This window comes from Melitaea cinxia, chromosome 30 (genome assembly GCF_905220565.1).
Source record: "Melitaea cinxia chromosome 30, ilMelCinx1.1, whole genome shotgun sequence".
NCBI lineage: Eukaryota > Metazoa > Arthropoda > Insecta > Lepidoptera > Nymphalidae > Melitaea > Melitaea cinxia.
Window position 1 is genome coordinate 2,985,208 of NC_059423.1, and position 13,476 is coordinate 2,998,683.

The following is a 13,476-nucleotide window of genomic DNA, read 5'->3' on the forward strand; positions in this document are numbered from 1 at the left end:
GTCAGTTGACATTGTCTGTCGCCGGAACACAAATAAAACCTATTATATAATTACTAGCTGACGTTGCAAACGTTGTTTTGCCATATATGTTATTAACCCCCTTAATCCCTGGAGCTTAGGGGTATGAAAAATAGATTGTTGGCCGATTCTCAGATCTACCCGATATGCACACAAAATGTCATAAAAATCGATCCAGCCGTTTCAGAGGAGTATTGTAACTAGCATTGTGACACGAGAATTTTATATATAAGACATAATCAAATTTATAATCACAAGTAGAATCATTCTCAATTATATTTTTTGCCATTTTATAAGTAAATTATTGATTCCTTTATTGAATAGTAAAACTTTTACGATACAAATATGTCGTCACAGTGACGAAATAATTCGTATAATAAACCTTTCAGATACAACCATTTTGTAGTCACTTATCTATCGTTGCAAAACGATTGTTAAATACGGGGCCTATACAGACATTAACCTGAAATGGTCAAGGGTACTGAAAGAGCATTTTAACACTTGGAGCGTTTTCACTAATTTTGAAATTTATAGTTACTACTTACTGTTCTGCTTTTTTAAGTAACACCGAGATGTTTTAAAGCTTATAATAGAGAGTTTATCTATCCAATGATGAAAGAATTAACAAAATCGTTTTAGTATTTTTGGAGTTTATCAACACAGACCTATTTGCGTTAAGGAAAATAATATCGTGCTGTTTTGTAAAATTTTGCCTATATTACTAAATTCAGTTTTATAATGCTTATTGTTTTCTAATGTTTACGCGAATTTTAATTATAATGAAACGAGTGTTTCGGATGTTAGCGCGGTTGATTAATTTTTTTATATCCTCGACGTTTCGGATGCTTTACACAATTTACAGCTTATAAGTATCCGAAACGTCGAGTATCTAAAAAACTTAATAAACCGCGATAATATCCGAAAATTTGTTTCATTTACAATGATTGTTATAAGTTAATCAAAAAGAAAAAAAAAACATTATTTATTATAATATTCACTAAGAATCATGATCATCATTACAGCCTATACAGTCCACTGCTGGACATAGGCCTCCACAAGTTTACGCCAAAAATAACGTGAACTCACTCACTCACTAAGAATACTTGCTTAAAATTAAAATTATTAAAAATATTAATGAAATGTTGGTATGAAAACTATTTTGTGTTATTGCACGAATAATTTGACACTAAGGTTATGATAAAAGTAAACAAAAAAAAAATGTCAGAACAATGATGTCCCTGTTCTATTCTGTAAAAAAGACAAACCTTCTTTGTGTATATACTTTCTTGTAATAAATTAAGTCATTAATTAAAATGCGTTACACACAATCGAATTAACTGTGACAATATTCTAACAAAAGATGCATCTCAAGATCGATCCCGTGACCCACATTTCATGTGTAACACATATGGCATTGTGATCAGAGAAAAAAAAAACGATTTGTTCCGATGTCAGATGCGCATTTCGGTACTGACTGTCGCGCTGTGCAGACGTATTTTTTTTGTGTTCAAAATATTACGATGTTTTAAGATTTAAAAAAAAAATTAAATTTATGTCAAGAAAATAAGTGTATTTTTGTAATTTTTACTTTTATTTTTTGGTTATTTTTTTTTTGGACATAAAAAATGATTACGCCAATTTTGTTTATTATCATCATAAACATCTGTTCATGCCAAGTTTTTATGTCTCAAATCAATCACATGGAATTTTATAGGAATAGGACCCGCCCATCGAAGGCCTTTAATAGTAATTCAATGAACTATTTCAATCAGAATTTGATTAAACCGGGGAAAGAAAAAGTGAAGTGCGGTACTAGGACTGTGGACTTTACTCTGAGAAGAGGGAAAATCGTTGGTGGCTCTGAAGCGCCTTATGGGGCGTTCCCTTGGCAGGTAAGGTCGCACACATCAAATCTCTTTTTTGACGACCGCTCTGGTGTAATGGTGAGTGTGCCGTGTGCCTAAGCATCGGTGGGTGTAGGTTCGATTCCCAATCGGAATGGACATTTGTATAAATGTTTGTTTCTGGTCAGTCCAGCTTCCGGTGGGTTCGGATGTTACAGATAGGATCAATAAAAAAATCCAATTTAACTAGCTAATCTGGTAGACGTTATTCTGTCCTCTGTTGAACGCGTGAAGTTTGAATAAACATTGTTGTCTAAAATTATTTTTTTTTTGTCTGCACAATTTATCTAAATTTCTGTAATGTTTTATTCTGCAAGATCCCCTTTTATACAGACTTAGTAAATTCGAAAAAAAAAATTGTATCTGTCCAGTCTCGCTAATAGCCAAATATGAATTTTAATTAAATAATTTTTACGTATCAATTTACGTATTTTTAATTTCATAACAATTTATAATAATATTAAAAATCTGGTGAGTTTGAATGTTTGAGCGCGCTAATTTCAGGAACTACTGTTTCGATGAAGGCTAATATTTGAGTGCGTTCTGTTTGAGTTTTTTTCTCAAATTAACGTGGGCGTAACCTGAGGCACAGCTAGTATTCTATAAAGTTTTAGAAAACTTGAAAAAAAATTGGACAAGCCATCCTCGAATTTTGCGCTAACCATTTAGTGGTGCATTTTCATTTCTAAAGATTATTGATAATTTTAAAAGTATAAACATTTTAATATATTTTTAATATTAGTAGATAAAAAATCCTTCTTAAAAAATGTGAAAAAATCTGTAAATTCGTTCTCGAGTTATGGTGTGAACCTGTGAACAAGGTAAATAATAACTTAATTACAATCGATACCGTACGAATTAGCTTGTATCAAAATATAGGAAGCTGAAGAGTTTATTTTGAATGATCTTACAAGCACCTTTTTAAATCTTAAAAGTGGCAATAAGTACTATTTCAATATTTGTCGTTTGATTGCCTGGTTTGGGTACGATGGAAGCCGACGCTACATAACGCGAACGCTTCCTCTTGTATCCTTGTATGTACATTCCGGATCGGTGGTAGTTTTACTTCAACTATAACTAATCATTCAAAATTGCTTTTGAAGCTAACTTCGATAAAATAATAATAATATATTTTATTGCACATTTAAAAAAAGCACAAAATTTACATTACACGCAATTATAGTAACAAATTGTACAACCAGGCGATCTTATTGCTAAGAAGCAATCTCTTCCAGACAACCTGATAATGAAAGGGATATTGCTTTTCAGATGGGCAGGTGGTATATAAATATAAATAAGTAAAAGAAAAAAAATAGAATATATAATAATTATATATAAATATAAATAAGTAAAAGAAAAAAAATAGAATATATAATAATTTTGTGATTTTGAATTTATTTAATAATACTCAATCCTAATAACTAAATTTCCATAAAATTGACTATCTGCACAATATAAAGTAGTTTGATTAATACTCTCTTAACCTGCATGAAGTAGCCAAGACCAGAATGAACTAGGCTGTAGTTCATTGCCATTGGTACTGAAAATATAAATTGTTTGCGGTAACATTCAATTAATTACTTTTTATAAAACTTACAAATCAGTGTTTGTTTGATAAATATTTTTTGCTCGCAAACGGAAAAAACCGACATTATTTACATCAATAAGTTATATGACGGTAGTTGTAAAATATTAACAATAATAAGCATTATCAACACATAGTGTTAGCATTTAAATTCGTAATTCTGACAACTATGGTAATATTGTATTTTGTGTCGATATCACTCTTATTATTTATTCACTTAATACCGGAACAGTACAAAGATGGTGACACTATCTTCCGAATAGTTAATACTAATTTTCTGATCAGTCGCTTGTTTTCCTATAAATATGATAATTTGTAAGTGAAGAAGCGGTTATTGTTATATCCACTTAGGATTAAACCTGAATCAATTTATCAATCTGCTAACAAATATTTTTTATTTCTTTTAATTTAAATTTTCTATTCTGAAACTATAATACTCCTAACAGTACAGCTTTTGATATGAACATAAGCAAGTTAATTGACCATAAAAATACAAATCACAACATTGAAAACTTTAATAAATCCCTAATATCCCTTAATTACTAATCTATATATATATAAAAGCGAAAGGTCGCTTACTCATCACGAAAACTCCGAAACTATAACAGCTACACACTTGAAATTTGGAATTCCTTATAAGGCGTCGACAACCGCTAAGAACGGATTTTACGAAACGACACCTAAGGGGATAAAACGGGGGATGGAAGTTTGTATGAAAGTCCTATGTTTATGAAGTAAGAGACTTGAAATTTAAAAAGTAAGCTCTATAGATGGTGAGATGGTGTCTAAATAATGTATCTTTAGAAATCAACTCCCTTTTGGGGTTAAAACGGGGGATGCTAGGTTGACTCACTCATCACGAAATCTGCAAAACTATAACAGCTACACACTTGAAATTTGGGAGGTAGGTTCCTTATAAGGCGTAAACAACCACTAAGATTTTACGAAACTCGACCCCTAAGGAGATAAAACGGGGGTTGGAAGTTTGTATGAAAGTCCTATGTTTTTGAAGAAGGTATCCAAATGATCCATCGTAATCTATATACATATATTAAAGAGAAAGGCAAATGATTCACTCATGACGAGAACTCAAAAACCGCTGGATGGTCGATCCATCCAGGATGGACGAAGATTAAATTTGGCAGGGAGGTAGACTATAGTTAGTAGACGTCCGCTAAGAACGGATTTTGCGATATTCCACCGTTAAGATGGTTTAATTGGTGTTGATAGTTTGTATAAAACATATACAGCAGCTATAAGTTTGCCCGATAGGTTATTTATACTGCAGCCTGAAAATAAAACTAAAAATGTTGTGTATAGAGAGGTTTTTATAAAAATAACTATTAAATTATACTAAATTGTGCCTTTTAAAAAGTTACTCAGTGTGATAAGCATTTCAAGTGACTGAAATAAAAAAATAATTTGCGTTAAACATCTTGATAGTTATGCATATCTTCATAAAGTCCCCAAAAGTGTATGTGATCGATTCCCTCAAAATCTACTGAACGAATTTTCATGCGGTTTCACCAATGGAGAGAAAGCTTCAAGAGGAAGGTTTGCGGAACGGCTAAGCCGCTTTTGATGAAAGTTTCACTGGAAGTTTGCCGGGAAAACTTTGTGACATACTAATTTCAACGCGAGCGAAGCCGCGGGCACAGGTTGCAATTATAAATGTGAATGTAAGTTTGTTTGTTACGATTTCACGCAAAAACTACTTAACCGGTCGTCATGGAATACATAATACATAATACTTCTAATACCTCCAAGTATACTTGGAGGTATTAGAAGTAACATAGGATACTTTTTGTTAATAAAAATTCAATGCGAGCAAAACCTCGGGTAAAAGTTAGTATAAAATAATTTTATAACAACTGGAATTGGGTGTATATAAAAACCAAGTTTCCATAGCACGTAAATATGTACACATAATTATGTCATGTGTCAAAATTGTAAAAAGTTATCAGACATAAATATCAATAAATAAATAATTTTAAAATGAATCATTCACTATGTGACAGACTAATTATTGATTACTTAACGAAACGATTAAAGGAACCCGCGAAAATTAACAAAAAAAAAAAACGCGCCAATATCAACAAGTCCGCCATGATGCAACGTTCAGAAACGAATGCTCATTGAACTTTCACTTTTAAATTGCTGCTATTATTTTGGAGATCCACGGTTAAAAGGTTATTTTGTTTTCGTATAACTATGTTACTGTAGACCCTAGGATCTAGGATCCTAGGATCACAGTGTCGTATGGAGAGCCGGTTTGGAAAATAGTTGCCATCTAGTAGGAATCAGAATGAACGTTCCTTCTAAAGGTATTTTAAAAAATGTATCCTTCAAACTTTTGAAAGTCGTAGGAAGGAAGCCTTTGCTATTTGTTCTATCGACTATGATCACGGCCCCGTGAGAATGTCGGAAGCGCCTTGCGAAACGAAACGCTTAATTATGTTTTTTGAGCAGTAGTATATTCTGTCTCATTCTCGTATTATCTCGTATTATTCTCATTTATGTGTTTGCTTCTTTATCATGACGAATTTTCGTTACATCTAGTTTCAAATCACACCGATTCCAAAGAAGTTTCAATTTAGTAAAAGTGGATCATTTATTCATAGCGGAACTACAATGAAAGAAATGTTGTGAACACGTGGGCAGTGAAGAAAAAAAAGACGTGGGTATTTAAACAATATTATGGAACTTGCGAAACAGAATTCTTTTAGTATAAAAGTTGATGGATGTTCTTAGAACTATAACCAAATTTTAAAATAATTATACAAATATTTGAAAATATTGAAAATGTCCCAAGTTTTATTTTTATCCAAGCGTAAGTACGGCTTTACGTATCAGTTGCAAATGATATTTCAGTCTGTCACATCCCAACGCTGGGTATAGAACTCTTTCTCCATGTAGGAGAAGGATTCGAGCTTAATCCACCACGCTGCTCCACTCACACACCAATACGGCATACGCACCATTACAATAGAGCGGTCATTATAAGATATAAGCCGTAAGAAAAAATAGTTACTCGTATGTGCAACTGTCCCCGTTGTTGTCAATGACACTTGATAGCGATCGTTACTCATAGTAGGGAATTTATTTGCTAACCCGCAGTGGGATAGAGCGGTAGATTAAGCTCCGATCCTTCTCTTATATCGGGAAAAATGCATTTGCCCAGCAGTGGGATGTTACAGGCTTTATAAGGTATAACAATTTCTGGTACTTCCACTTGTAATGTTTGTATTGTTATTTGATATTTATACAATTTAGTTCCAAAAAGCTTATATCTTAATACCAACCTTCTAAATTCCTCAATACATCATACAGTTTTCTTAAATTTTGTACAGAACCATAAACGAAATCTCGTTCTGCCTTACCAAGCGTCAATCAACAAAGATGCTTTGTATAAGACTTTGCATACAATGCGTTAGCCTCAATACAACAATTTGACACACATTGTTGTATAATAGCTTAAAACCTAAAGATGACTTGGTATTTAGGTTGTCTTAGCGACGTTTAAAATAAGATGCTTCTCGTTTTTGATGATGATTTTGTGTTTTTTTTTTTGCTTAAGTAATAAAATTAATTTACTCTATATGACAATCCTAAGTAGATAATCTCAAATAGCAGCAGTTAAAGGATTTAAATATAGAAATTATAATTAAAACAAAAATTATATTATTTTTTTAAAATTGTATAAAAAATGGATAAATGAATTTAATGTAAAAACTTTTTATGACTTTTGCGACGAATTAAGTTCATCCTTACTGTACTCAATTATCTCTTAAACCCCATACTCCTTAAGCTAGGTTCTACACTTGATTCTACACTCACCTTTTTGTACGGAGAATCCTGTTATTTATAAGAGGAAGGAAGTATACTTTATTTGTACCAGAATACTTCTCAAAGGTTATTTTTAATGTTTCAGGTGGAGATACAGATGCTAGATGCTGACAAGCTAACGTTTGAACACCATTGCGGAGGTGCTGTCATAGCGGAGAGGCTTGTTTTGTCTGCTGCACATTGTTTTGATAAGGTTAGTCACATAGCTTTGTTTTTGGAGTTAACTTATTGATAATCGATTTTCATATAAGAATCCCGGTATTAAAAAATACGAGGAGTACGATCTACGAAGCGAATGACCTCGTTACGTTTCTTGTAACGCCATCTATGTAGATGGAGTTATTTGATTCATTTATTTACCATTTGATTATTGATATAGTATTAATCTTTTTCTTAGACTAGTAAGCCTTTTTTGAGCCTATTTGAACAGTCGATCTGAAGGAGTAAACTCCACTCGTGCATCGGAGTTGACATACACATTTTATAAGTTTTGTCTGTCTGTCTGTTTGTTCCGTCTACTCTCTGAAAGGGTTGGACCGATTTTGACCGATTTGGACGACTTTCACTGGCAGATAGCTGATCTAATAAGGAGTGACTTAGGCTAGTTTAGTTTTAGATTTTTATTTTATTTTAAGCGTCTTCGGTGCGACAAAGCCAGCCCTGCGGTCACCAACTCGCCTGCCCAGGGTGGTGATTATGGGCAACACACGAGTTCACCCATTTTTGTCGCGAACTTGTGGAGGCCTATGTCCAGCAGTGGACTACAATAGGCTGGAATGATGATGATGATGGATGATGATTTTATTTTATAACCCTCTTTCTTGGACTTTTAACATAAATTAAGCATTCAATATTATATATAATATTATATTAGCATTATCAATTTATTTTACAGAGACAGACAGACTGACAAAAATTATTAAAAATTGTTATTTTGGTAGATGTACCGTGTACATATGAATTTAGTTAAAATCGATTATTTTCATATGACAAACAGACACCCCGATTTCATTTATTTGTATAGATATGTTTATAATACAATTTAGAAAACATTTTCTTTATGTTTGTATCTGTAATTTCAGCAACCACTCCAATTGGATCATATCAGATTACTGGTTGGAGAACATCGTCTGAAGATGCAGGATAAGCACGAGAACAGATTCTTAGCTGAGAAGGTTGTTCTGCATCCCGAATTTAGGAAAAGTTAGTATAGCGTTTTTATAGTCACCATTGAGTGTAACATATATATAAAAAAAGAAAAATACAGTAGTCAATAAAAATTCCGTGCATTTCTGCTTTTAACTAAATAAATTAATATTAAAAGTGTTTTTGTAACTACTAAGGTATTTTAATAAATGTTTAAATATTGAAATCGCTTCAGTCTGTAATGTCTCACTGCTGGGCATAAGCCTCTTTCCCCATGTAGGAGAAGGATCAGAGCTTATTCCACTACGCTGTTCCAATGCGGGTTGGCGGATATATTCCCTACTACATAACGATCGCTATCAGGTGTATTTGATAACAACCGGGACCGATGGCTTAACGTGCTCTCTGAGGCACGATGGGGATACCCACAAAAACTATCAACCTGACTGGATATCCACTGCGAGCGGGAATCGAACCGGCGACCGTCGGTGTTTAGGCGCCGCCGATACGGCACCCGCAACATTACACCAGAGCGGTCGTCATCATAACTATTAATAAAACTTTCTTTTTGACTTCTTATCTCTCCCTTGTTAAACAAAGTAGTTATAAGTTCTCACAGAAAATCTAACACGGCAACTTTAATTAACTTTTAAAGGCATCGTATAACGTCCTTAAAAATGATTTTAACGATTTTTTAACAATGCAAAGCTAAATTGTGACTAGGTAGGCTGTAAATTGTCTTTCTATAACCCAAACTTGATTGCAAATTTGAAGTACTTCTGCAGGCGGGAAAAATGCTTAATATTTCTAATTCTTTTGCATGAATTAAATATCACTTACCAAAAACTAACAATAAGTATGGAAAGAGAACTGACGACTATTTAATACCTGAATATGTTAACGAACTGCCCAGAGAACTGCAAGAAATGTATAAGAGTTTATTTAAATGTATAAGAGTTTATTTTTTATTTTAACTGAGGTAGGGCACAGCAGGAATTTCCTGCCCAAAATATGGAGCAGCCCAACTGGGGTAGTACCTCGACCTTACAGAAGATCACAGCTAAATAATACTGTTTTCAAGCAGTACTGTGTTCCTGTTGGTGAGTAAGGTGACCAGAGCTCTTGGGGGGATTGGGGATTGGGTCAGTAACGCGCTTGCGATGCTTCTGGTGTTGCAGGCGTCTATAAGCTACGGTAATCGCTTACCATCAGGTGAGCCGTACGCTTGTTTGCCGACCTAGTGACATAAAAAAAGAGTACCACGAAATCACGCTTTAAAAATATTTTTTACGAAAACAAACGGAATTAACCGAGTGACTCTCTGTACCCAGATAAACCCGCGAGGTGTTCGTGGTACTTAAATTACAAAGGATAATGTATTTGTTATGTATTGGCCAATAAATTAACAAAAAAATGAACCGTTAAATAGGTATATAATTCTTCTTTTAGATGGTCCTCACAGTAATGACATAGCCATTGTCCTGGTATCTCGTTCAGGAGTTCAGTTCAACAGTCACGTCAGACCAATCTGCTTGCCAGACCAAGCTGACACCACTGGGCGGTGGTGTGCTGTCAGTGGCTGGGGATACCAGGCAGGTACCAGAATTTTTTAATATTTTTTTTTATCCGTGAAGCAATTATTCGATAAAGTTTTACCAATATTCTGCTCTGATTATTATATTGCTGTACTGAGTACTGCACTAATAATTGCACAGTAAAATGTGTACAGAACAGTCTGTAAGCGTACTTACACGGAAAAGGCGAAGATAAAACTTGCTCTTATTGTGGATAACTTTTGATAGCCAAATGAGCTTCGAATTCCATTATGGACTTGAAGCTAAAGATAATATATAGGAAGAAACTTAATAGAAAGATCTCATAACGATTCATCATCTCAAAACGTTTCCTTTTTTCGATGGACACGAGACGAGTTAAGTTTGAACACGAATTACTGATTAAGATTTATATGTTTATTACTTATAATATAATAACTTTAGTATTAAACTCTGTGATAATGGGACTATTAGGTTTTATTTGTTTTCTTGTAAGATTTTACAAAAGAACAGTAAAAGTGTAGCCAGCCAGTCAGCTCAGCCTATCGCAGTCCACAGCTGGACATGGGCCTCCCCAAGTTTGTGCTAGACATCCCGGTTTTCCACAATCCTCATCGAACCTCCACCGGCAATTTTACGTAAATCGTCGGTCCATCGGGCCGGAGGACATCCCACACTGCGTTTGCTAACACGTTGCCATCTTTTGATTTTAGCTAATAAATTTTCAACTAACACCTTACCCTTATTATATTTACTGTACTACTTTGTGTATTACTTTGTTTAAACATTTGTCGTTCTTCATAAGACACATTTTTGTTCAGAGGGTACTGAAAATTTCGCGCCAGTGTTAAGGGCAGCGGCCGTGCCAGTACTGGACCAGACTACTTGCAGGAAGGAGAAAGTGCTAGGAGGTTGTCAGCAGACAATATTAGATTCCATGTTGTGTGCTGGTAAGTTGAGTTAATTTTAGCTAGCATTATTAAAAGTGTGTGTGTGTGTGTGTGTGTGTGTAAGCTCTGATACGTTTCTAGAGTTTACTCCTTAAAAATGGTTGGCGTGACATTTAAAAATATGTTTGTCTCTTTCTCGCAAAGATACTTTGTTAACCGACTTCCAAAAAAGGAGGAGGTTCTCAATTCGACTGTATTTTTTTTTATGTATGTTACATTAGAACTTTTGACCAGGTAGACCGATTTCGACAAATTTTGTTTTAATCGAAAGGTGGTGTGTGCCAATTGGTCCCATTTAAATTTATTTGAGATCTAACAACTACTTTTCGAGTTATATCTAATAATGCGTTTTTACTTGACGCTTTTTTCGTCGACCTACGTTGTATTATACCGCATAACTTTCTAATGGATGTACCGATTTTGATTATTATTTTTTTGTTGGAAAGGAGATATCCCTAGTTTAGTACCGTGATAAGGAAACCAGGATCTGATAATGGGATCCCAGAAAAATCGAGGGAAACTCTTGAAAATCCGCAATAACTTTTTACTGGGTGTACCGATTTTGATAATTTTTAATTTAATCGAAAGATGATGTTTATCATGTGGTCACATATAAATTTTATTGAGATCTGATAACTACTTTTTGAGTAATCTTTGATAACGCGTAGTTGCTTGACTATTTTTTCGTCGATCTACGTTGTATTACTTGTCGATGTAATTGAAGTCGGTTTTGTTTCTTCGTTTGCGAGCAAACACAATTATTCTGTAAAATGTCACTTTCAGGGCAGCGTTCTGTTTTACACAATTTGACACCCTCTATTTTTTCGTACCACTGGCTTTATATCAAATCCAATATCTTTAAGGAATTAAATCCAATAATATTTATTTGCGTTAATGCCATTATTGTTTTGAAGTTAGTTTTAGAGACTATTATTCTTGTCCGCAGCAATAAAAAAACAGGTGTTTAATTGTTATTTTTAATTTATAATAGCACATACATTTAAAACAATGAAAGTTTTTAGTATACAGTATGTTTAAAATACACACTAAACTTCCAGGCAAGAAATAAGTATGTTTATAAACTCACCCTGTACATTTATTCTCATATAAAAAAGTATTAACAATAGATAGGAGGGGAACCCACGCCTGGTGATACTGTGGCTGAATGAAAGAAAGAAATAATGTGCGAAATTAAAGTGCAAGAGGTATGAAAACTTGAACTGGTATGAAAGAGCCCGAAAGATACTTTCTCTGAACATGTCGGAGAGCTAGGTATAAAAAAATATGTTGGACCTATAAAAATAACACAAATTCTATTTTCAGGTGTACTCTCTGGGGGTGTAGACGCGTGCAAGGGGGACTCTGGAGGTCCCTTGGCTTGTTACAGCAATCGCTGGCAGTTACAAGGTGTTGTCTCCTGGGGGTCAGGCTGTGCCAGGCGAGCGAGACCAGGGGTTTATACAAGAGTGGCGTCATATGTTGATTGGATTAAAAGCACTGCCATTTCCTTAGGGCAAAAGATACATTAGAAAATTGCCCTATTCCATAATAAATTTTGTGCTATAATACCTGTAATGACCTCTTATAGGACGAAGGTATCTTTGTGAAGGTCAAGGGTCAGGGTTTAATCTGCCACACTTCTCTACTATGGATTGTTGGTTACTATATTTTTTAATTTGATTGATCATAAATATTAACTACGCTATGATTAAACTCTTAATACTAAATATTATATAAAAAGTAATTCAACATGAAAATATTACATATATAATATTATTGAACTAAAATAGAAAAAAACAAATTACTAATTTAAAAAAAATACAAAGACTTTTTTTTTTTTTATGTCACTAGGTCAACAAACAAGCGTACGGCTCACCTGATGGTAAGCGATTACCGTAGCTTATAGACGCCTGCAACACCAGAAGCGTCGCAAGCGCGTTGCCGACCCAATCCCCAATCCCCCCAGGAGCTCTGGTCACCTTACTCACCAACAGGAACACAATACTGCTTGAAAACAGTATTATTTTGCTGTGATCTTCTGTAAGGTCGAGGTACTACCCCAGTCGGACTTGTAACCAATTTTATTTCAAACGAATTACACTTTGTTGATTATGAAAATTATTTTTACATTTTGTTATACAGTATTGTATTAATCATGTTTGACATGTATGTATGTAAATGAATAAGCCATACAAGTTACCATACAAAATATATAAAGTAAGTTTAAGTTTAACAGTTAAGTTTAAGTAAAATAGTTATTGTAGTTGTATTATATAAATTAAAGTTAATGCCAAAGATTAAATTTGTTATTTATATATTACTATGTCTTAAAATATACAGTAAGAATAATTTTTTCAAAGTCAGTATCTTCATGATAATTTTTTGCTTAAATTATACCAGCTGTAAATCTGTTATTCCAATTATAATAGAGGCTAATAATTTATATTAAGATTGGTTTTTAAGTGGTGTTGAGA

At 33.7% G+C, this 13,476-nt stretch overlaps 1 protein-coding gene across 1 annotated transcript; it reads left to right on the forward strand.

Moving 5' to 3' along the window:
* Window positions 1-1,643: 1,643 nt before the first annotated feature.
* Window positions 1,644-12,774, forward strand: LOC123668311 (trypsin-like). The gene is made up of 6 exons (XM_045602071.1): window positions 1,644-1,910; window positions 7,439-7,546; window positions 8,436-8,556; window positions 9,949-10,095; window positions 10,874-11,002; window positions 12,326-12,774. Exons 1-6 carry the CDS (start codon window positions 1,644-1,646, stop codon window positions 12,529-12,531), a joined length of 978 nt encoding a protein of 325 aa, XP_045458027.1. The 3' UTR covers window positions 12,532-12,774.
* The last annotated feature ends 702 nt before the right edge of the window (window positions 12,775-13,476 follow it).